At 40.8% G+C, this 23,023-nt stretch overlaps 4 protein-coding genes across 14 annotated transcripts in view; 2 read left to right on the plus strand and 2 right to left on the minus strand.

The window, feature by feature from the left end:
- Nucleotides 1-338: 338 nt before the first annotated feature.
- Nucleotides 339-2,971, plus strand: rab9a (RAB9A, member RAS oncogene family). 4 transcript variants are annotated; one of them, XM_086124410.1, is made up of 3 exons: nucleotides 339-450; nucleotides 799-1,004; nucleotides 1,548-2,971. In XM_086124410.1, exon 3 carries the CDS (start codon nucleotides 1,585-1,587, stop codon nucleotides 2,191-2,193), a length of 609 nt encoding a protein of 202 aa, XP_085980536.1. In that variant the 5' UTR covers nucleotides 339-450; nucleotides 799-1,004; nucleotides 1,548-1,584; the 3' UTR covers nucleotides 2,194-2,971. The 4 variants fall into 4 exon arrangements, with proteins under 4 accessions (XP_085980536.1, XP_085980535.1, XP_085980537.1 ...); XM_086124409.1 differs by having other exon boundaries at nucleotides 340-450; nucleotides 820-1,004; XM_086124411.1 differs by having other exon boundaries at nucleotides 347-450; nucleotides 884-1,004.
- Nucleotides 2,972-3,845: 874 nt separating this feature from the next.
- trappc2 (trafficking protein particle complex subunit 2) lies at nucleotides 3,846-8,723 on the minus strand. 4 transcript variants are annotated; one of them, XM_086123698.1, is made up of 6 exons: nucleotides 7,136-7,266; nucleotides 5,153-5,243; nucleotides 4,588-4,699; nucleotides 4,338-4,486; nucleotides 4,152-4,233; nucleotides 3,846-4,067 (listed from the first exon to the last, which is right to left on the minus strand). In XM_086123698.1, exons 3-6 carry the CDS (start codon nucleotides 4,678-4,680, stop codon nucleotides 3,969-3,971), a joined length of 423 nt encoding a protein of 140 aa, XP_085979824.1. In that variant the 5' UTR covers nucleotides 4,681-4,699; nucleotides 5,153-5,243; nucleotides 7,136-7,266; the 3' UTR covers nucleotides 3,846-3,968. The 4 variants fall into 4 exon arrangements, with proteins under 4 accessions (XP_085979824.1, XP_085979826.1, XP_085979825.1 ...); XM_086123700.1 differs by lacking the exons at nucleotides 5,153-5,243; nucleotides 7,136-7,266 and adding an exon at nucleotides 8,579-8,723; XM_086123699.1 differs by lacking the exon at nucleotides 5,153-5,243 and having other exon boundaries at nucleotides 7,136-7,282.
- On the plus strand, nucleotides 5,201-13,559 carry ofd1 (OFD1 centriole and centriolar satellite protein). 3 transcript variants are annotated; one of them, XM_086123689.1, is made up of 23 exons: nucleotides 5,201-5,330; nucleotides 5,397-5,509; nucleotides 5,586-5,774; nucleotides 5,861-5,929; nucleotides 6,003-6,024; nucleotides 6,314-6,421; nucleotides 6,499-6,635; nucleotides 6,717-6,890; nucleotides 6,970-7,076; nucleotides 7,153-7,272; nucleotides 7,685-7,758; nucleotides 7,840-7,931; nucleotides 8,018-8,207; nucleotides 8,588-8,718; nucleotides 8,801-8,912; nucleotides 9,032-9,682; nucleotides 10,813-10,963; nucleotides 11,057-11,148; nucleotides 11,785-11,925; nucleotides 11,993-12,153; nucleotides 12,239-12,397; nucleotides 13,160-13,227; nucleotides 13,393-13,559. In XM_086123689.1, exons 2-23 carry the CDS (start codon nucleotides 5,417-5,419, stop codon nucleotides 13,442-13,444), a joined length of 3,093 nt encoding a protein of 1,030 aa, XP_085979815.1. In that variant the 5' UTR covers nucleotides 5,201-5,330; nucleotides 5,397-5,416; the 3' UTR covers nucleotides 13,445-13,559. The 3 variants fall into 3 exon arrangements, with proteins under 3 accessions (XP_085979815.1, XP_085979814.1, XP_085979816.1); XM_086123688.1 differs by having other exon boundaries at nucleotides 5,220-5,509; XM_086123690.1 differs by lacking the exons at nucleotides 12,239-12,397; nucleotides 13,160-13,227; nucleotides 13,393-13,559 and having other exon boundaries at nucleotides 5,220-5,509; nucleotides 10,813-10,988; nucleotides 11,993-12,139.
- gpm6bb (glycoprotein M6Bb) overlaps nucleotides 12,499-23,023 on the minus strand; it is a 35,459-nt gene continuing 24,934 nt past the window's right edge. The window contains exons 4-8 of one of the 3 annotated variants that reach the window (XR_015102260.1): nucleotides 21,776-21,944; nucleotides 21,528-21,601; nucleotides 21,166-21,231; nucleotides 14,424-17,558; nucleotides 12,499-12,744 (exon numbers count right to left, since the gene is read on the minus strand). Coding sequence is in view for 2 of the 3 variants with exons in the window: in XM_086123695.1 (XP_085979821.1) it covers nucleotides 17,409-17,558; nucleotides 21,166-21,231; nucleotides 21,528-21,601; nucleotides 21,776-21,944 (459 nt within the window). In the remaining variant the exon portion in view is untranslated. Of the gene's footprint in view, nucleotides 17,559-18,828; nucleotides 20,499-21,165; nucleotides 21,232-21,527; nucleotides 21,602-21,775; nucleotides 21,945-23,023 lie in introns of those variants that run through there. The other 2 variants (XM_086123695.1, XM_086123696.1) reach the window with 2 other exon arrangements.

Raw genomic sequence — 23,023 nt, forward strand, 5'->3', positions numbered from 1 at the left:
AGTCGGTTAAAGTAAATGCAAACATGCTTCCGTTTAAAGCCGGTTTCTCATTGAGCGGCGAATGTGCAGGTGTGTGAGATACGGTAAGGGGATACGTGAATGCCGAGGAAAGGTAGTTTCTTCTTTTGCACATACAATTTATGTGTCTTTACTTGTTATCGTATCGTAGAAATGACATATTACCGCGTGCGTGAGATGCCATTCAGCTAATCTTGCAGCGTGAAGCAAGCGCATCTGTCACCTGGGGTCGGGTCGCAGCTAAAATGTCGCTACTTATCGGTTGATTCAGACGGAGTCGCTGATTGGTCTGTTCTGTCACGTGACCGGGACTGTCTGTTGCTTCCAAGCTCGCTATCGTTAGCATCCCAACAGGCTAGGGGCGCTAGCATCGAGCCTTCGGACTGTCAAGGAAACGACCCGTCATTGTCGATCTCGGCCAACGAAAAAAAGGCAAGGAGGTGACACACACATACACCGCACATCTTTCTTTGATTTCGCGGCCAAACCGGCGTGGACGCGGTTAGTTACATAGACCGAACTGCAACGTAGCGATTTTTCTCTGAAGTAAACTTGGCTAACGTCACACAACTAAAAATCTAGTTGCCTTCAAAACAGCAAGCTGTGCAGATGCCTTGCTGTCCTATTTATTGTTTGGGATCTGCCAGACCAAAGCGAGCTTGTGAAGTATTATCCGCGATCGCAGTGTGTCATCGGCATACTACGTACGTTCATGTACATATCGCGTCACAGCTATGCCATTGTATGATTCAACTACATATCGGGGGCGTTTCTATGTAGTACGTTTTTCTACGTCCGTAGCGAGCTGCCCAGTTGAAGAAGCGGTCTCCTGCCGACCATTTACAAGCAAACAGCTGTGTTGTAGGCAGTGCAAGTGGAGTTTACATGGCCGTCCATTCCAACACTGAACAAACGAGCATGTGACTGACTAGCAGGGTCTGCACCACATGATCTGGACCAGTGGAGGAAGCCTAAATCAATCAGTGGTGAGTCTCCAACCAGCCATCACATCTCGTGATTGTGTTTTAGTAAAAATAAGCGCATTTGTTTGTGATAGTCTTGTATCAAAACGACTTGATGTGTTTTGTGGTCAATGGCATTTATTTACTCAGCCACAAAGAGAACCAGTTGACTGCACACGTATGTCAATTAAAAACCCGTTTGACTGCATCTTAGTTCGTAAAACCCTGCACCAAAAATGGCAGATTTTTGCACCAGAAATTAGGGCTGGATGAATATCGAAAATGTAATAATCATAGAAACGTGTCTCTGTGTGACATCCACCACTGTGTGTTGCATGTGTGCATTTTAATGCTTTATTATGTATGTATGAGAGCCATTGATCGTGTACGAGCACTCATCTAACTTTGGTGCAGGCAGCCCGGGGAGGGTGTCTGTCTCTATATGTGCACTGTGATTGAGTGGCGACCAGACCACACAATCACACAGCGTTTATTCGATTGAAGGCTACTATTTGGAGAAATACAGCTTTTCTTGTTAAACAGTGACATGTTGCATCATTTAAACAGGTCATACCTTCATCGCAGTGATTTGCCACGAGCAGCCATGTCGAACAAAACGTCTCTGCTGAAAGTCATCCTCCTGGGCGACGGCGGCGTGGGAAAGAGCTCCATCATGAACCGCTACGTCACCAACAAGTTCGACGCGCACCTTTTTCACACCATCGGCGTGGAGTTCCTCAACAAGGACCTGGAGGTGGACGGCCACCAGGTCACCTTGCAGATCTGGGACACCGCCGGCCAGGAGCGCTTTCGCAGCCTGAGGACTCCTTTTTACCGTGGCTCCGACTGCTGCTTGCTCACGTTCAGCGTCGACGACAACCAGAGCTTCCTCAATTTGGGCAACTGGAAGAAGGAGTTCATCTACTACGCGGACGTCAAGGAGCCGGAGAAGTTCCCTTTCGTCGTGCTGGGCAACAAACTAGACGTTAGCGAGAGGCAGGTGTCCACCGAGGAGGCCCGTCAGTGGTGCCAGGAGAACGGCGACCATCCGTATTACGAGACCAGCGCCAAGGACGCCACGAATGTAGCGGTGGCCTTTGAGGAGGCGGTGCGCAGGGTTTTAGCGATAGACGAGCGAGCAGACCACCTCATCCCCACAGACACGGTCAAGCTCCACAGGAAGCCTCGCTCGGCCGCCACCTGCTGCTCATAACATGCAAGTGGCTGTCCGAAATGTTAAATAATGCTGTTAAAGTGACAAGGCTGTATTAACACCTTATTGGAACTTCTAACATATTTGATTTGTTCTATCAGGGTTTGCTTACAGATGGGTTCTGTTTAATCGGGGAAGCACGAAGTGTGTCTTAGTACAAAAGTACACTGAATCCTTCACTCAGTTCAAAGGTCACGTTTTAAGAATGAATTAACTGCATTTCACATTAGCTTTGTGTGGGTACCTAAAAAAACATGGCTATCTGTAGATGAGTGCAATTACATGAAGATTTTGTTAATATTTAGATTGGAATCTGTTTGTTTTTTTTGAGCGCTTGGGCATGTTACTAACAAATCAACCGATTTTTCACACTGCACGTTTTTTTGCCTCGTGAATTACTTATGACTAAGTCCTCAAAGTACAGATGCTCCCTAATCCATTTAAACATTAAAACTGGAAACTTCTATTATGTTATTTAATCACTTGTACAAGAAATTAAGATTGGAGGACAACCGCCGACTGCCCGAAGGCAGCCGGGCGAGGCTCCAGCACGCCCGCGTAAATGGATGGACAGTATGGGTGCAATTCTGCCGATTATTCAAGATTACCTTTGGATTTTGGGTCAGTTGATTTTGGGGGATTGTCTTGGATATTGAGCTTATTGTTTGTGTTTTTAACTTTCCAGTTAAAGTTTTTTTTCCTAAATGAAATAAAATGCTCATGTGCATTTCTTGTTCATCATCCCTATGCCAACCAACAAATAAAGCATCTGAGAATCTGTAAGTGTGTTTTGTGGCCACTCCAAACATGAACTGATGACCTGAAGAAAGGACAAGCATTCTGGATGTTGAATAAAAGGGTCTTACGGGTCTGACCACCCCAAAAGTGACTTATGTTGCAGCGCCATGATAGAGCCAAAAAATATCTGAAGGGAGATTTTTTTTTCAAAGGTCTTATCGACTCATGAGATAAGAGTGACTATTGATGGACTCATCAGTAGCACGCACAGAGCACCCCTTTGATCATGGCGGAGGTGTTGGGTAATGGCTTGGGCTGATAGCAAAGATTTAACAGTTGGACTTTTTCGGGTCATAAGAGGGACTCAATGTTAACTCTCAAAACTACTGCCAATTTTTAAAAAATATTCAACAAACCGTGGCAAGAAGAGTGATTTTTATGCACGACAATGTTCCATGACTAAAAAGTAATCAATTTTGTGGCTAGCACATAAAATAATGCCTGTTACACAATTCCACGAAATTCTAACAGAAGACCCAACACTTATCAATCCTATCAGTAGTAGGCAAGCAGGCAAACTATTACGAATCAAATTAATAGAAAGGTGGTTCTAAAAGGAACCGGTTTTCGATTCCCATTCAGACTTGTTGGACAGCGAATTAATTTGAACAAAACATCGCGGAAGAAATGCGTTACAGCCTAAGGTGTCACACCTCTATCTCCACTTTAACTGCATTCCTTTACACACGGGCTCCCTCCTGCCTCTGATATTGTGCAGGCTTCTTTCACCCAGTTTGTACGAGTACCATTAATACAGGACAGCATCATGAAGAAAAAAAACTGGAAATTAACTGCTTTTACAGGCTGCGCAAACTTTCTTTTTAAGACATAAAGCAATGACCATAATGCAAGTATTGCAGTCACAAAAATGCTTTATGGACATTATTCACAAGACACTTAAAAAAGAATGCACAATCCAGACAGCAACATTGCATTAATAAACATGTTGCACTGAAAACACTGTGCACGTGACATACTTAATTAAGAAGATGTTTCTTTCCAAGAAACTGCACTTTTCTCTCAAATGCCGTTGAGCGGATTGGTGCGTTGGTCTCATAGAATGGATTCATTGCAAACTGAAAGGCATAGAAACAAAACATTAAATTGGCTAATCACCAACAAACTCTCTGTTGAGGACCGCCATAAGACAGGTGACTAACCTTAATGTATAAATCATACACATCATTAAAAAAGTTCTTGATTCCATCTTCTTGTCGCACATCATGCAGCATGATGAATCTTATATGTATGGCAAGAAATTAAAGAAAACAAGACTACAAATCCATAATGGATGTGGACAAATTGCATACAGTGGGGTGGGGAAACACAACATAATACAATAAAGGATATGTCCTGCAGTGACAAAGGCGGACACAAACCACTCGTTGAACTTGTCCACAGTTTTTAAGTACATGTTGTTAGACAGCCACATGTTTTCATCCACCAAATCCAGGGCTGCATGTGCAATAAACTGGTTTAAATGGCGGTGGTCATCCTGTGCTCAAAAAAAACAAACCGTATCAGCCACTGAAATTACAAGCATCTTCCCTGACAAGTTCAACAGTGGCAGCATAGTCATATTAATCATCATCTTACCTTGCATTCAGGCTTCCCGGATGGTAAGAACTCCATCTCAAATACCGGGTTGTCATGATGACCAACCATGACAAAGTAAAAACAGCCTGACATTTTTTGTCTCTATCTGCCTCTGCAGTGGAATCACAACAAGCGAAATACCAGTGAAACAAAATCCATTATTTGATCCTCTCGTCCTCAGTGAAACAACAGTTACTCCATAATATTAGCATCATTTGTAGCGCATTAACGACAGGCACAATTTGCTAACTACACTTAGAATTTCTGGCTAATGGACACAGGTATATAAAAGTCAGCACCAACACATCAAATAAATGTAGAAATGATATATAGTACATTTCAAAAACTCGCCCATTATTAAAGGTCCGAAACGTTTGTTTACCTGCTGTTGTTACTTCCGGTAAAAGACGACGGCTGTCGCATGGAGATGACGACTTTACATGGGCTTTTTTTCTAATAAATTATTTTCGTGGTGGTTGATAATAATACTAGTTTTTAAAAATGAATGCAAAACTACCTAATCAATGCCGTAAATAATTTTGCCAACATTTTATAAATGCATTACTGCGTCGTAACTCCTGATGACCGTTGACAGATTTAAATCTCAAGCCACGCCTCCTGCGTCACGGGGACTCGATTCTGTCTCCATGCGCAACCTAAAGAATTTAAAAAACAACAAGACCGAGATTAGTTATTATAATGGCGTAACATTGCACAGAAAGATTTACCCCTGCTGACATCGGGTAAGAATGCGCTCTGAGTTACCGAAAGTCGTCGTGTCAATGTACTTCTGATCGCTCGCATTTTAGGACCACGAATTAACCTAATAATGTCAGCCAAGGAAGATGTTATATCCACAGACGAGCTGAGGAAGAGGCTTTATAAAACGCTGAGAGATAGGGGAGTGCTGGATACACTTAAGGTAAGTCATGATCCGTGTCTTAGTCGTAGTCAATGATTGACTTTACTTTCAATCACTTTTTTGGGGTGTGTTTCAGACCCAGCTGCGCAACCAACTTATCCACGAGTTAAAACCAGCACCATTAAGCGGAGCAGAACCATCCCTGAGATCAGATTCATTTTTAGTCTCAGCCTGCAACAACATAGTTGCTGACTATCTTCTTAACTCAGGCTATGAGTACTCATTATCTGTATTCTGCCCTGAAAGTGGCCTGTCCCAAGAGAAGGTAACACAAAATTTATCATAAGCCTTGACAGCCCGAAAAGGCAATCATATTTTTGGATAATACCATATTTGTTTGTATTCTGCTAGGTGTTCAAGAAAGGAGATCTCCTGCAGCATCTCAAACTCAGCCCCGAGTCACCACTTTACAAATTCCTGGTAATAAACAGCAAACGCTGAAATGTGTTGTTGTTTTGTTAAAAGTGAGTCACTGTATTTTCGTTTCTTCCAGTCTCCGAGCATCGACAATACAGGTAGGCTACTCCAAGTATGTCATGTGCCATTCACTATTGCCTCTTAAAGTGGCCTTTCGCAAAGCCAAACATTGTTTAGGGATATACTTATTTAGCCAGGCCTTTACTTTATGATCAGGTGTCTTTTAGGGACTAAAATCTAGCTAGAGCTGTTGTTTATTTTAAAAAATGTCGAAATCCTCTGATTTCAGCTTAGCTATGGTAATTATTCTACTTGATGAAATACTACATTGTTTGCCTTCAGTAAAATGAAGTCATATTTTTGATATGTTTCATATTTTCTAAACAGGCTTTTTAATCAACCTTGTGTCACACGTCACCGACCATCAACCTGCTGTTCTTCACTGCGACGCAGACACTCAGACATACAGCTCAGCTAGTTACGAACAGTCTCTCGGTATGCTTATTTAAAAAATATATTTTCAAAACAAAATGCTGATGTTTAATGTGGCCTTTCTTTGTTTGCATCCACAGTTGAGAAGATGAAAATGATCGACAAGGAATATGAGAACGTGAACTGCAGCGGGGAAAAGTGGTTTTCATTTCAGTCTAAACTAGCTTCCTATCGGAGAGAATTAGAATCCCAGATGCAGACTGAAATTAACACAAAGGTACTGAGAAAAAAACAACAACTCAATCTTAAAATCTCTTTGCCACCAATTTGGCCTGAATGTTGTCGTCATTTGCCAAAGATGCAGCATTTTAAAGAGGTTGAACTCGCCAAGGTGAAGATGGAGGAAAAAGTGCAGTTTCAGAAGGAGTTTGAGAAGTTCAAACAAGAACTGGAGAGAACCTATGAAATGAAGACGAAGGCGCTAAACACCAGGGAGAAACACGCCATTGAACGGCTTCAAAAACAACAAGAGGTAAAAGAACGATGAAAGCCGTTTTTCTCCTGTGGTTTACCTTTCCTGATGCCAATGTGGAAACTTTTTGCTGTCTCAGATCGAGGAAAAAAATGTCTACATGCAGAGGCAAATGGTGCTGAAAGAAATCGACACGCTGCGTAACAGAGAAAATGAGCTGAAGTTGCGAATGGAGTCTTTTGAAGAGTATGTATTATTTAACAGACCAACGTACTGTTGATGACTGCCTAGTCAATGATACTGACCAACATTCGGAATGCAGGACTTGTCAAATACACAAAGAGAAGATGAAGGCCGGCGAAGATCTTCTGAGGAGGCGAGAACTGGCAGTGAAGACAATGGAAGAAATGTATGACCAAAGGCTGAAGAATGAACTTTCCAGGTATTTCAGTTGTCCACCGGGCCACCCTTTTGAGAAACAATTGAGGCATATTTTCCAGATTATTTTTTTGGGGGGGATTCCATTGTGTAATGATCGTAAGACAACCGCAAACCATCTTTCATGAAAGCAGACTGATTATCTTTGAATAAAACATTAAATCAAAATAAAACATTTGCTTTGCCGAGGTAACGGACCACAACAGTACCTGAATAATAATTTATGTTTGTGCATTTTCTGCACTGTCAATTTGACATTATGTGCTGTTTTTTATTTTTAAAGAGGGAATTCAAATCACACCATGTTTTGTTTGAATCGGATTGATTGACTCATCAACAAAATGATCGACACAATCCGCTATTAAATGAATAGTTAATTGCAGTCCTATTACAATGTCTCGTGCATGTGACCTTAGCTATCAGCTGGAGCTAAAGGAGGATTACAACAAGAGGGCAGAGCAACTCGCAATGAGTGAGAAGCTAAACAAAGGTAAATCTTTAAATAAATCCAGTTTTGTTCAATGTCTTTGTCAGCATTCAGATCATGTTTAGCCTTCTTTTCCTTTCTTAGAAGAAAGTATTCGCCTTCGACACGATTCAGCTGCAATGAAAGCCAAATTAGAGGAGTACAATAAAGCCTGTTCGGATACGAAGCGACTGCAGGTAAAGGCCTTGAAACGTTCACGTTACTTAATGAATTGCACGATGCCCGGTTTCAACGAATCTCCATGATGTCCGTCGTCTTCAAGGGGGAGCTCGATGTGGCACAGCAGCAAACGTGTCTGCTCCGTCAGCAGAATGAACTGCTGAGAGAAAGACTGGAGAGTATGAGCGACTTCCCCAGTTTGAAAGACGAAACTGCACGCCTGCAGGGGCAAGTGAAGCTTCTGAAGAAACAGCTGGAGGAGGCCCAGGAGGAGAACGGGCATCTCCGTGCAGGTCAGCAAATACACCCGACGGCCATTTCGAAAAGGGTATTTAACATAAGAGCTATATGATGAAAACAATGTTTTCATCGCCACAGTCAGCCAGGTGTTAATTTAACAGCACTCCAGTAAAATTGTACTGCATCGTAATGATGGCTTTGCTTCCCTCAATTAACAATGTAAAAAGTTATCATCGTTATTTCTCTAGAGGCAGAATGTTTGATGCAGTTCTCGAGTACGGTATGATCCATTATGCATGTAAAAATGCGATAGGAGTGATTTTCTGAGGTTAAATTAGGCGAGACCGAAAATAGCAATCCCGAAAGTAAACTTGTGCTTTTCCAAACAAATCTGTTGGAGTGTACTCATTTATGTTGAGCGTACCTTTGCCAGACTTGGGCAAGCCTTCCGAGGAGCAGCTGGCCTTGCAGGTGGAGGTCCGCAAGCTTCAGAGTGCCCGCAAACTGGATGAGGAGGAGTTTGCGAACCAGAAGCACGAACTGCAGAAACAGCTCCAGTTAGAGGTTACACGCGTTTGAGCCTCAGGCTCGTCTTTTTCTGCTCCATATTTTTTTGCATGGAGTAACGCGTGCTGCATTGCGGTAGGCGGAGCGATGCGGCCAGCTGAACATGCAGCTGACGGAGTGTGAGGAGAAGCTGCAGTGGACCACCGCTCACGTTGAGGACCTCAAAATGCAGCTTCGCCAAACCCAACAAGGTATCTTGCCCGCAAGAACTTTCCTTTGGTTCTCAAGTTGACACTACAAAACTGGATAAAATGTATGAAAACAAAGTTATGAAAAGAATAGGCAATTTTTTTCCCTTGTTCTTCCGCAGCTCTTGAAAACGAAGTGCTGCTCAACCCCAAGCCCTCCCTGGTCGACCTCTCCGTGTTGGAGTTCACCGGCGACAAGCTGGTGCCCCCCGACATCTACGTGGACCGAGCGGCGCCGAGGCCCCCGGCGGCCTACGAGCACGTCGGCGACGTAGATCAACTCGTGCGCGGCGACTCCAACTCCGACTTGGAGATGCTGGCCGAACGTCACGCTCGTATTCGAGAGCTGGAGAGGGAAGCTGAAAGCTTGCAGGAAAAATGCATCAAGTACCAGCAGAGGGCAGCGCGCTCCGGCATCTCAAGGAGGCGCCCCGCGACGCCTTCAAGTCGGGCCGACTCGCCTCTGCTGACTCTAATTTCTGACCTCTCCCACCCTTACACCGCCCAGCCGTCAAAGAGCTTCACGAGGCCGCCGTCTCCTGAAAAAGCTCGAACCCCCTCCCCAGAAGCCTATGATGCTGGAAACGCTTTCCCGGCTGCTCACCACCGAGTGACCTTCTATCAAGACCAGCTTCACAAGTCCTATGGCATGAGCAGCCTTTCGTCGGCAGAAGCTCAGTCTCCGAGGCATGATGACCTCCCCAAGGAGCAACACTCGTTCACACATTTGTCCTTCCCCACCAGGAGGAAGCTTCAGCGAGACACGGATGAAGGTACTGAAAGATATCCAGTGAATCAAATCATGTTTAACGTAATACAAAATGTGCTTCAATTATTCAATGGAGGCGTTTCAGTACTGCATTTTGAAATGATTAGAACAAACTAATTGAATGTCAAAAGTAGCAAATCGAAACAATGTCTAATTGAATAACATTAGTGATTTGGATCTTAACCGAGTTAAAACGAATTGGAATGTGCAAGTGGCAAAAACTAAGATCCTTTTATATTTTTTAGATCTTGATTACATTTTGACATAAAGCTCCACATTCAAAATGATTCATCATCCTTCTAATGCATGTACGGTTGCTGATACATTGATAAGTTCATTAGAATGTTCTTTATAGTGCCAGAAGTTATCGAAAAATAACATTGAATAAGGTTACGTTTTATTATTTCGATTTCGTGTCATTCTCAGCTAAAACGGTTATGACAGAAGGCAAAATGAAAAGGGACAAAAGGATCTGAAACCAATTTGATGCAGAGCAGCTTCACACCATGTTGTTTGATGAATAGAGGGCTCCGTCCTTTTAGCAAACATTATAAGCAAGATTCGTGTATGGCTTGTTTATAACAGCCCTCCAATATGGCCGCCGGTAGTGCATTGTGGGTAATTGCTAAAAGGACGGAGCCCTCTATACCCATCAGACAGTGTCGAAAAATATCAGGGCTGAAATTATTTGTTGAAAAACTAAATAATTCAGCCAACTTCCCCATTTGCTGACTTCCACCCACGTCACTCACCAGGCCAGGCTTCACCTTTTAAAGCCACACGCACTCAAACGTCACAGATATCACAGTATGGAACACGTGGACTGCAGCACCAAGTGGACCATCATCATACTTGCACATCACACACATTGTCAATTAATGATGCAAAATCCATTTTTTGTGTGACTATGGGATAATCGGTAGAATAATCCATTCTAAAAATATTTGAAAGCTGCAGCCTTCATCAAAAATGGAGCAATTTCGTCACGCTAGTGTCTTTGACACATCTCTTGCTGTGTTGTATGCGATCTCGTTAGCTTGTGTAAGTATACCAAATATTATGTCCAGCAAATGTACGTCTTACCTATTTCAGCATTGTAGTGTTTTCAGCAGTTTCACTCTTCGCCGTTGCTAGAAGCCACTTTGTCGCCATTGTTCCGGGACTCACACGACAGCCGCCTCCCCTCGGCCAACCGCGACGACGCGTCCAGCTCGAGTGAAATCTCCCCTGGGCTGAGCTCACCTCGCAGCCCTCAGCTACAGAGCACCGTGCGAGATCGACGCAGGTTACCATCCGGCGCTGCTCTCCCCGTTTGTATTTATTTATTTGCAACAAGAGTGACTTTGTTTAACCTGACAGTGAATTATTTTCCTTTCAGTCTTCCAAATCGACAACGTGTCTCCTCCAGCTCACATTCTTCCCCGCAGCCCGAAAGGATAAACGTTGCGGATCTCACCGGCATTTCACCAGGTAGCCCAAAGTAGTGCTTCTTCTTACCGCTCTGTTAATTCTGTTGACGTTTTTCTGCACGCAGCACAAAAGTGTGTTTTGCGTTGAAATCGGAGGAGCACTTTTGACTCGTCTGCTGCTTGTTCTATACTTTCAAACAAGTGCACTGTATTTTGTTTTGTTTATCAGAAAAAACAAAAAGTCACAAAACTTGAAGACTTTTCCCCTTATTCCAAAATATGAAGAAAAAATCTCTTTGGTTTTAAAATATCACGTTAAAAACATGTTTTATTTTATATCTCGCATTTTTTAATTTTGGAGGGGGTCTAGGATATATATATATGCTTTTCCAAGCTCTACTGAATTGAATGCATTGTGGATTTTTGTTTTTAAAAGGTACTTATTAATTGTATTAATAGTTTTCATTGGGTTTCATTAAAAATATTTTAGTGTAGATTTTCTTTTGTGACTTTCCTTACGATTGCAAAATATCTTGTATGGAGGTTTTGGATGGTGTACAGATCCTTTAATGTGTGTGTGTGAGCAAAGCTTCACACACAAGAAAGAAGAAAAAAAGCCTGTCCAGCTTTTCTGGCCCTGTTTAGGAGGGGCGGTGGGCAAAGCATAAAAGATCCCTTTGTGAATGTCTCCCTCTAGAACCCGGCCACATTCCAGAGCTTCTCTTGGACACTGCCGTCCCTCTCTACTCCTCCGAGGCCCCCGGTGGCCCCTCTGTCCCCTGCCCACAGTCCCCACGGGACCTCCCGGAAGCCGCGACTGAGTCACGGGGCCAAATAGGTGAGTGACCAGAACAGCTGACGAGTACTTGTATGGTCCACACAATTTAATACTTTATTTGTTCCAGAATCCCTCCAAATCTCAACGGCCTCAGAGGTTGAGGATAAAGAGGATGAGGAACAGCGATGGGAAAGAGAGAGAAAAGAAAGGCAAGAAGTGAGGCGACGGGAGCAAGAGGAGGCCAGAGAGAGAGAACAACAGGAAGCGGAGAGACTGGAGAAAGAAACTGTAACTAACTGATTAGTCCTCTATTTTTGTTTGTTTGTGTCTAAACTACTTGTGGCACTCATTGACTGCACGTGTGCCCGCCTAGCTTTTGCAACAACAACAACAACAACAACAGGAGGAGGAGGAGGAGGCAAGGAAAAATGAGGAAGGAGATTGGAACAAGACGCAGGAAGTCCCGAGTGAAAACCCCTTGGAGAAATACATGAAGATGGTTTTGAAAGCCAGAGAGAAAAAACAAGACAAGGTAGATCACTTTTGTTTTCCTTAAAGTAGCAGTATCTCAATTCCCCTTTAAAAAAAAACACACACACAAACTAAATATTACGTTTAGGACATTGAGAAAAATATCATTCTACTGCATTGTACTTTATTTTTAAAAAAACGTATAGTGGTCATAATTACATGGAATGTAAACATTTAAACAGTTGGCGCATCATGCTCTCATGTTTTCAATGCCCATTGACGTTTGTGCCACGGCTTCTGATGTGCTTGTTTTCGCCACCAGGGGGAAGTATATTGCAGACAATCAGCTGCAGTTGTGTTAGGCTCATCTGTTTGTTTGGGTTTGCTCACGTGGGGCAGTGTGTCCATCTTTACAACAAGTAAAAAATAAAAAAAACAAATGATAATTGTAACCCCGCAGTCTTTTAAATTATCGCGTGACAATGATGAAAACGTTCATCGCCACAACATCCCAAACACAGAATCATAATTATGGCAAAAACCTTTGGTACGAAAGCTCAGAGAATCTAACTTTCATTAAAAATGGGATGCAATTTATTATTATTTTTTAAATATGTATTTTAATGAATTAATAACTTTGTTTAACCTCACCAGGGACACTGTGATATACTTCATTGGATGTTAGCACTTAGCAGACTTACGTTAAAAAGTTTTGGAATGATATCACGACTCAAACTGAAGTCTGAATTTTTTACTGTCGTTTAGGTGCGCGAGCGTGTGTGTGTGTGTGTGTATTTATTTTATTTATTATTATTTTTGTCAGAGCTCTGGTGGCGAAGAAGAACACATGAGCCCAGAGGTCAAGAGTTTGTCTGAAGAGAAAGATAATAGGTAGGGATTTCCTGATCCATTTTAATAATACATATATAATCCTCTACAATCCATCCCCAAATGACATTTCATTTATTTTGTGTTTCCTCTTGTTTTAAATTTTGCTTCCCCCCCTCCCCTTCCCATTTAAAGTCCCACTTAATGAGCTTGTCTTTGTTTCCGCAGCATTGCAGCATATTCGCACAAGAATGAAGATGCCGACGATGATTTTTGGTGATTGCTGGTGATTTATTTTTTTTATGCTTTTATAGGGTGTGGATAAATGAATGCATGAACACATTGCCTTGTGAGTTTTTGTAGTAGCATCAAATAAAAGAAGAGATTTTGTTTCACTTTTTATTATTTTCATTTGAAAAAAATAACAGGCCAGTTGTGTGGGGTTTGTTTTTTTTCTCCAGCAAAACAAGATGTTAGTTTGTTTGTCCTCCTGTTGATTGATAGCATTTTTTTTTCTTCTTTATGTTTTTGGTTGTTGCAAAAGGGGACGCTTTCCATCCACACTCTGGCTAATAGCCATGGCATAAATGTCAGTGTTTGTTTCAAAGTTGTAAAATGAGTTACAATTAAGTGGGGGGAAGCCCTTCAACATTGATAGAAAATATTTGTAGAAAATGTCTACTAGAACTAAGATTTAAATACAGTAGGATAAAGTAACATGAACGTATCTAATTACTGAGCTAATCATTTGTATTAAACAAAACAAGAACAGGCAAACAAACCCTGTCTACGATCACAAAGTCAGAATACGCCATCACGTTGCAACTATGCATTCATACTCCAGGCAACAAAAACAAACAAGTTAGCGCGGCAACTAATACAATAAAAGATAACGCAACAGTAAGTATAACACATCAAATTCCGATGCAATTATAAAAAAATGATGAAAAAGTGTTTAGAAAAAAAAATCTGCACAGGTCAGACATTTAAGCCTCTTTAGATCAGGGGTCCCCAACCTTTTTTGCCCCACGGACCGGTTTATGTCAGACAATATTTTCACGGACCGGCATTTAAGGTGTGGCGGATAAATACTACTAAATAATATGCTAAGAGCTGCATGAAGACGGGGGGGGGGGGGGGGGGTTCGAGATAAACACGAGGAGCGTCCAATTTGGCCGCAACACTCTGATCGCTACGGTCTTAATGCCTTCAAAATACGATACAACACAAATTCAAAGTGCATGAAAATCTCAACTCACCACAATGCTGAATCAGTGCGAGCGCCGAGCTTGATTTTCTGCAAGCGGGCGGTCCCATCTCGGGGTAATAGGAGACAATGACACCTGAAGTGTGTGTCTCATGTCGAGTCTACTTCGTCATTTTGTTTTAGTCGCTGTTGCTGCACAAAATCCCCGCCTCACACAGGTAGCATGTCGGAAATGGCAACAGTGCAATTGTGGCGATCTCAGAATATTCAGCCATAACTTGAATCCAGAACACCGGCAAAGTTGTTGCCTCGAACGTACTTTTGAGTCCGCCGACGTTTGCGATCTCCAGCAGTTTACTCATTTAGCAAGCTCTGCTGTTTTGTATTTAGCGTAATCAGTCACGTGACGGAGAAGCGTGGTTTGACGTGTGTCAGGTACCACAACCGGATGTAACGGAGAATCCGGTATTTTTTCAAAATAAAATATCTTTCGTATTCCAAAATAAATACGACGGAATTAATGTAAATTCTTATTGTGCGGGCCGGTACCAAATGCCCCGAGGACCGGTACCGGTCCGCGGCCCGGCGGTTGGGGACCCCTGCTTTACATCATCCAAACTTGTTCCATTGGTACCAAAGCACACTTCAGGTTTGATAACACTGTCGAGTCACTGCGACTCATAATAATGAGCGATAAACAGCAAGTGTGTGGACTCAAATTCTTATTTTTAATTAATAGCTGCAGTCCATATTCAGCAAGCGTGTTGTTATTATGGCAAAGAGTCGCATGCTGTGATGCAGTGTGTGACTTAAGCTATTAAATCGTACTCACTGTCTGCAAAATGACGTTACAGCTGCAGTCTCTAATGCAGGGGCATCAAACTCATTTTTGTCACGGGCCACATTGTAGTTACGGTTTCCCTTGGAGGGCCGCGATGAATTTTGGGAAACCATATAACTGTTTAATCGCCTCCACATATTGCATACACAGCGCACAACAAATTGATGGTTAACCAGTTTTAAAATCTGAAGTCAAGAATAATGACTGTTATTGTGGATGACATACGACAATGTGAAATTTTGGTTCAGACTTTAGCAAGCATCATGGAACTTGACATGCTTGATTTGCTTTCACGGGCCACATAAAATGATGTGGCGGGCCAGATCTGGCCCCCGGGCCTTGACTTTGACACCCGTGCTCTAATGTGAACCAATACAAGAACTGTGCGGAAAAATTCCGTTCAAACATAAAAATGTGATTATTTTTCTTAGGTGTTGTAAATCTTGTATATGCGTGAATATACTCACTATTTGGCAAGTTTAAACGACTTTATATGTGTTCCTCCGGTCAACCAGACAACTATCAGTTACAAGAGGCAAAGGATTTACCTGACTGTAAAGTGTAATATATACATTTAACAATTCATTACTGACATATGCGGCTTGCAAAGAGTTGGGCTCACTATTTGGCAAGCGTTAGGGCAGTCCAAGAGTCGAGTAAGTCTTCATGAAGCAATGGCGAGCCACTTTAAAAGAAAACTCTTAACATAAACTGGTAACAGAGAGATGGTTATCGAATTATTAGAATCAACTTGACGATAATAGAAACAGTATTGTTACATTAAGACTTATTGGACAGTGTCCTTCAAACGTGAGCAGGATTATGACTGTAAAAAATAAAAAGCGACAGCTCTTGTATTGGATCACATTCATGCGTTTCAAACTGCGAGCGCTTTGGGGGAGGCACGGCAACATGAGGAAAAATGATGAAAATGCGTATTCCCTGCCTCCAAACATTTTAAAATAGCTTCAGCTACATTGGTGAGAATAAATTGAAATAAACACCCTGGAACTAAAGAGAGAGCTCATTTAAGGATGCATATTTTTGGTAAGAATCAGCCTCGTTAAACCAATACTTTCTCGGAAAGTGTGAATTTGAAGTGGACAAAACTAGGAAGCCATTGCAACCTCGACAACAGTAATAGGAGGGAAAATATAAAATTTGGACTGTATTCTCTGTTTGGGTGTATCGCAATAAATAAGAATGTCATATAAAAGTCCATTTACTTCAGGAGTTCAATTAAAAAAGGGAAAAGTGTCATGCATCCAAACATGGGAAAACACTTTTGAAAAGACTTTGTCATTTCTTGTGATATTAACCCTCTCATGCCCCCTGTAACCTGATAACCTGAGAAGCTGTCCACTGTCGTAACCGCTGTCCCCGAACGGGTTAATTTGGGAGTTTTAGTCCACTGTAAAATATAATCATGCATATTATTGAAATGTTCAATTGTGAATCGAAAATCGGAGTCTCACAGTTTTTAACTGAACTGCTGAAAACAACATTTCTACAATTGTAATTAAAATTAAGATTCAAATTTAAATAGCCTGGAGGACAATGAGAGTCCCACTCCGAATTCGATTTTGCAGGTCTATTCTTATGTAGCGGCTTCATGAGCAGAACAATGATCATACCAAACTATCGTTTGTACAATACATGTTTGACATTTTCCACGTTCATCCAGCTCCAGCAGACCCCCTGAGGTAGAATTAATGCAGGCCAAAAAGTTCATACGTTTGCACACAAGAGCACGTTGAACTGCCTCCATGCACATTTTTACACTGTATCTATTTTTTTTAACCTGTTCAAATGAATTCACATTGGGGTTTTTTTTTTGTCCATATCAAGATGGATTTTAGCAGACTAAATAAACTTGAGGGGGGGGTAACAATTCAAATGCTTGTCACAATTCAATTTCACACTGTGGTCACTGTGTGTGCAACCCCAATAATAACGTCTCAAGCTTCACCTTGCAAAAAGTGGTTAAAAATGGACAGCCAGAGACAAAACAAGACAATCAAACGCGCATGTAAAAGAAGCACAATACTGCATGTTGAGTTAGTGCAGAAGCTGCAGTGTGTTAGTCTGTTAGTAGGGCACAGGTGGTTATTGTAGCTCAGCCTGGTCCCGACGGGCCAGAACGATCGGCCTCGCGTGCCCTTTGCATCAATGTGTGCGTGTGCGTGTGTGATTCCCTTATGTGTAGGAATGAAGGCATTCCTTGGAGCGTGACGTGATGTCCTGCAGCTCCTGCTCCTCTTTCATTTTGATGTCTTGGTAGGCATGCATTTGACTGGCGTCCTTAAGGTAGGCCCAGTTAGCGGAGAGAATCATGAGGAAGTGGATCTGCAAGAGAAGGGTGAAGGCGGATGGCAGGTGAGCAGGTCAAAGAGAAGAGGGCAAAGCAAAAGTTAGTAAAAAGGAGTCCCAAACTACAGCGCAGTGGACATCTACTCATATCACAAATAGCAAAAACTCCCAAAATAAATGACAGCCTTTATAGTTGCATTGAAAGAAAAACAAAACACGCACACACGCATACTGTAAATATACATGTACGCGTGTGTGTGCGCGCGCGATAGACCCTTTTCGCAGTGACGTCAAAAACTTCAGAGCGTTTTGCGGTGTGGCGAGACATAAACAAATATAAAAAGGTCAAGTGAGATTCATCGTGTTTTTTTTTTGTGGCGAGTCAAGCCACAAGTGGCGATAAATGGGTCCTTCGTATCCACGGTGACTGCCCGGGAGGAGTTCATGAAAGTGTGAGCTGATGAATTTGCAAAATCGCTCAATTCTTGGTTCCACTTTGGTTCGAGAGGCTTTTCTGTGAGTCAGTGTCGTTAGTCAAACTGGTGTCGGAGGCTAATTGCTTTTTGTGGATCCCTGAAATGATCATCAAACTTTGACGCCTCATATTCTGCCCACACTTGATAGTTTAAACAACAACAACAAAAAAAAGCTTTGGAATTTATGGTTGGCCATTTGTGTTGGATGTCGTTCAGCTTTGGGAGCATACAAGTTTGTTTTCGAAAGACCCACCAAAATGACCTCTTCAAACCAAATTGGCCAACTTCTTGTTTCTTTTGCAATATTTTTGGATATTTTTTTTTTTAAATCATGTGGGCTGCATGTCTCCCGGGATTTGTGGTAATCCGACATACTGGTGGAAGAGACGTTTTTCATAACCTCACTTTTTTGATTTGTGCTACCTCAAACGAAAGTTTATTTTCCAGATCTGCAATCCTTTTGTCAAGTAAATGTTTGTTGGTTGGCACAATGACCCAAAACATGTTTTTGTCACCACTCTCTGCCAATTAATCTCACTTTACTTTTCACCATTCATTTATTCACGCTCAAAGTTACAGATTAAAAGTGAAACTCGGAAGTGGTCTGACATCAAAAGGGGGCGATATTTTTTTTTTTTGTAAGGTGTTGCTCCATAATAAAAATTAAAACACTACAGGAATGAGTTTTTAATTGCATGCGGGTGAGTAGAAAAAGAAAGCCAGAGGTTGCAAGCTTTTGGAGGTTAGTGCAAATAGTGCGTGCGCGCGTCAGAATTTGTGTCGCTCTGACACATTTTCATCAGGACTGAAAAGAATGAAACAAGGTAAAATTTCTTTAAACAAAAATGGTTTATTTTATATAGAATGTAAAGGCTACAGTCTTCAAAGAAAAAAAATACGTGGAACGTAATTAAATAAAATAAAGAAAATTGTAAGTGACCATAAACAGACGTTTAAGCATGCAGCCTAGTGTTAAGATTTGTTTTTTTAATGGCTCTTTAATGGCACTTGGAGAGGAAATGAAGGACAAAAAATGTCTCGCGGAGGCAAAACCAGCATCTGCGCTTATGTAGAAAAAAGACAGTAACTCGATTTACTGAAAATAATAATGGTAAGGAGAAGGCGTTTTAGGGCCACGCTGAAACAAACAAAATGCAACGAGAATTAAGTTGTGAAGTGAAAAGAAATCCAAGTCATATTTGTTTTTTTAATTGTGTTTTTTTTAAGAAAAAACAAGTCATAATCGTGAGGGAATGTATTTTTTTTAAGGGAAATGTGTTTTTTTTTAAAGAATAAAGTTGGGTTTACGAGAACACATTGTAAGAAAGAGAATAAGAATAAGTACAGCAAGAACAAGAATAAAGTTGGAACATTACGAGGAAAAAAATCTGAATAAAAAAGTAATTTTATGAAAATGAACTAATTTATGAGAATAAAGTTGCAATATTATGAGGAAAACAAATAGTCATGTTACATCCATTAAAGAAACAATTTTACAAAGAAAAAGTAGTTTGTAGGCCTAATAAAGAACGGATTTATGAAAAAAAATATGTAAAATTTTATACAAGTTGTCAAATATGTCATTGTTTTTTATAAATATTAATGTTCACATCTTGAAAGTACAACTCTTTTAATGTTGCAACTTATTTTTCCTATAACAATGAATTTTTCTTGTAAGATTACTTTTTTCCTGAAAAAAAAAAATTATATTATCAATTTCTTACCAACTCTGACTTTTCTGAACAAAAATAAATAAATAAAATGCGTTGCTTTCAACAATCTGCCTTTTTTTTCCTCACAATATTCTCGTATGAATCCAGCTCTTTCTTCCCCATAGTTTTACCAATTATTTTCTTTTCAGTGTGGCTCTAATACGACATGAAAACGTGACTTATACCAGATATGAGCCCTTGTGTGCTCGATGTAAACTATACAAGACGCAAGTGCTCACGTGACAACTTTAAGGCCTTCAAATTAATCACGTCTGATATGTAAACCATTACAATGATTTGCACTTACATATTGTGTTGCATTTGATCGGATCCAATGACGTCGAGTGAATACTGATGACGAAATACTGTCCTCTCTTTGAGCATGTGAATTGAAGAAGATAAATAACACTGGTGTGGTTTTCTAGGCGTGCACGTTGCGAGAAAATCAGGCGACATCATCTAGAAGCGAGTGGGCCAAGCTAGTCATCTAAACGCTCCATTCTTAATAACAAGTGTCATTAGGCGTCCTCGCGAGAAATTTTAAAAAAAAGGAAGAAAAAAAAAGCAATCAGCAATTTACATTTTGTTCTACGAGAGATTTCCTGTCTATTGTTTTCTGTTGTTTTTTTTGGGCGGCGAGTGCCGCCCTGTTGTTAAAAACAACAATAACAACAACAACAACCAAAAAACAAAACAAAAAAATGAAGTTAAAACTTAGTGCAGCAGTCTTCTCGACTCTTAAACTTCAAAACGGCAAAGTTATAAGTGGTAGCCATCATGTAGATCAGCTGGTGGAAGAGAACAAGAGAAGGTGGTGAGAGAACATGCCGGCGTACTTGGAGCGCTTCATTAAAAAAAAAAAAAAAAAAGTCACCTCACAAAGGCAATGACAAAAAAAAAAACAAGACAAAAAAAAATTAACCCAACAAAATACTTAACATGAACTTTAATATTAGTTGGAGTATATAGTTTTACTGCTTTTATTATGCATCTTATCATGTTCTTCTCTTAACGGCCCTAAGTGGCTGCTCCTCAGTTTGAAGTATGATTAAAAAAAAATAAAGATAATTGCATAAAATAATTTTCTCAGTGCAAGAGTAAACCTTAACAACACAATGTAATGTTTCCAAAACCTGTCCAGGCATGAGTAATGCTTTCTACAACAAACCAGTTTTTTTTTAAAATTTTGTTTTATAGCCATTAGTAATATTTTCCTTTCTGGCTAAACATCACTGATATTTGTCTTGGTTCAGGTTCGAGATTCCTGTTTTTTGGATCATATTTTCTTGAAACTTGAGTCGTTCCATTGCCAAGCTGATTGTGCTTTTCTACAATTTCCCACATAATTCTCCTGAGTGCGCATTGCTAGCATATTTGCAGAGGGATGGCTAAAATGGAATGAAGAGGAACTGCAACATTTACACGTAACACATTTTGTGTCAAGGCTTTCCTTACCAGAGCTATCACAGTGGCTCCGGCTCCGGCACAGGCAACGATGTACAAGTGATATGACAGGTAGAACTGAAAAAAAGCAGAAAACATAGTTTCAATAAAAATGTTAACCATAATAAGAATGTTCTGACAAATGCCCTAGTATCATTGTAAAACCTTTTATTTCTGTAAGGTCTATCAAATCCATCCACGTTGGGGCCGTACTGTTAATATCCATCCATCCATGTATTTTCTATACTGCTTATTATTGTGAGGGCCACAGATGACCTGGGGCCTATCCCAGCTGATTTAGGGCAAGCCATCCTGAACAGGCTGGCAGGTAATCACATTATGTCACATAAATGGAGGATGTGATAGTGTCTCACCTCGCTGGTGTTACAGATGTCACCTAACGTGGATCCACAGGCCTTCCCCGGTGTTGCGCTCCATGGGATGATTCCTGAAATCGTAAGTTACAGGTTATTTTCAAACTCTGAAATTAACACTCACAGTTGAACACATTTTATAAACTTCAAACCGCTGAGTTAAAATTTTAAATCATATTCCAAACTCGGTGGAGGTCTTTTGGAACAACTCTGCTCCCATATTTGTCAAGATGGCTGCCCTGATTTACCGTATTGACGAACGTCCACGCAGATGGAGTCGATGTCGGTGAGGTTGGATATGGACGACTTCATGGTGGCGCAGGTGGACCACATGTTGTAGAAGAGGAAGACGGGCACGGCGGAGAAGCCGAATACGCCGAGCCAGGCCACGCCCAGAATGTAGGTGAGGAACACAAACTGAGGACACACACAGACAACATCAGAAATGGTCACAACTTATCATGTGTTTTACGTGACATTTGTAATTATGTGCGGCACTTTCTTTCATTTGTACAAGCTCTCTAAGTAAAATTGAGTTGAGTTATTTTCTGTCAACAGTTTAAAATGAATCAACCATTACTCTCTTGAGTATAAAAATAATACTGACTAATTTGTAATAGGATTTTTTTTTCAAAGTAAGAATTCTGTCATTTTTACAATAATTATCATTGAATTTAAATTTTTGGGAGCCAACAAAAGGTAGTCATTATTACGATGATGATTATTACACGTAAAAGAAAACATATTGTGCTTTATGAAAGGGTTAGTACAGTATTCATTTTATCTATTCATCCATACATCCATTTCCAGCGCCGCTTATCCTGAACAGGGTCGCGGCGAGTTGCTGGAGCCTATCCCAGCTGACTTGGAGCGGAAGGCAGACTACACCCTGAACTGGTCGCCAGTCCCTCGCAAGGCACGTATAGAGACAAACAATCATTCACACCCACATCCACACCATCACTGAGTCGGAACGGATCCCACGCTGCCCGCACACAAGTCAGGCGAGTGTGCCACTACACCAACAGCGACGTATTAATTTTATGTCAAAGTCAATTAATTGTTAATGTTAATAATCATTATTATTGATGAGAATACTTTGATTTACAAAACTGTTATATTACAGCAATAATAATAATAATAATAATAATATGTTACGTCAATAAAATACTTAAAATGTATGTTTACTAGGAGTATGCTTTATTTTTCATTTCAGTGTGAATCCACACATAAACAAAATAAAAATGATAAATTATATATATTTTTTTCATACAACATAAATATTTCTTAAACAAAATGTATTTATTAGTAATTGAATGAAGAAAAAAATTGTGATTTTAAAAAATGTACAATATCATCATTGTGTGTATTAATACCAAAACAACAATGTAACATAACGTACGTACGTAGGGCCGCACGTGTGCATGCATACATTGATAGATGGGTCATCCATCATCCTGTCGAGAGATTTGCTTTAGCGTGTCTGCAGGCTCAGA

This window comes from Hippocampus guttulatus, chromosome 11 (genome assembly GCF_054856545.1).
Source record: "Hippocampus guttulatus isolate MCC_2025c chromosome 11, RoL_Hgut_1.0, whole genome shotgun sequence".
Classification (NCBI taxonomy): Eukaryota; Metazoa; Chordata; class Actinopteri; order Syngnathiformes; family Syngnathidae; genus Hippocampus; species Hippocampus guttulatus.

Bases quoted from the DNA above. Each gene is read 5' to 3' on its own strand.
- trappc2 (XM_086123700.1), bottom strand. From the start codon at position 4,680: ATGTCAGGCTGTTTTTACTTTGTCATGGTTGGTCATCATGACAACCCG. The intron at 4,234-4,337 runs CCTTTATTGTAT...TGCCATACATAT, and splicing joins TTTGTCACTGCAGGACATAT to AAGATTCATCATGCTGCATG. The intron at 4,068-4,151 runs GTTAGTCACCTG...TATGCCTTTCAG, and splicing joins TGTATGATTTATACATTAAG to TTTGCAATGAATCCATTCTA.
- ofd1 (XM_086123689.1), top strand. From the start codon at position 5,417: ATGTCAGCCAAGGAAGATGTTATATCCACAGACGAGCTGAGGAAGAGG. The intron at 7,077-7,152 runs GTATGTATTATT...TTCGGAATGCAG, and splicing joins CGAATGGAGTCTTTTGAAGA to GACTTGTCAAATACACAAAG. The intron at 7,759-7,839 runs GTAAATCTTTAA...TTCCTTTCTTAG, and splicing joins GAGTGAGAAGCTAAACAAAG to AAGAAAGTATTCGCCTTCGA.
- rab9a (XM_086124410.1), top strand. From the start codon at position 1,585: ATGTCGAACAAAACGTCTCTGCTGAAAGTCATCCTCCTGGGCGACGGC.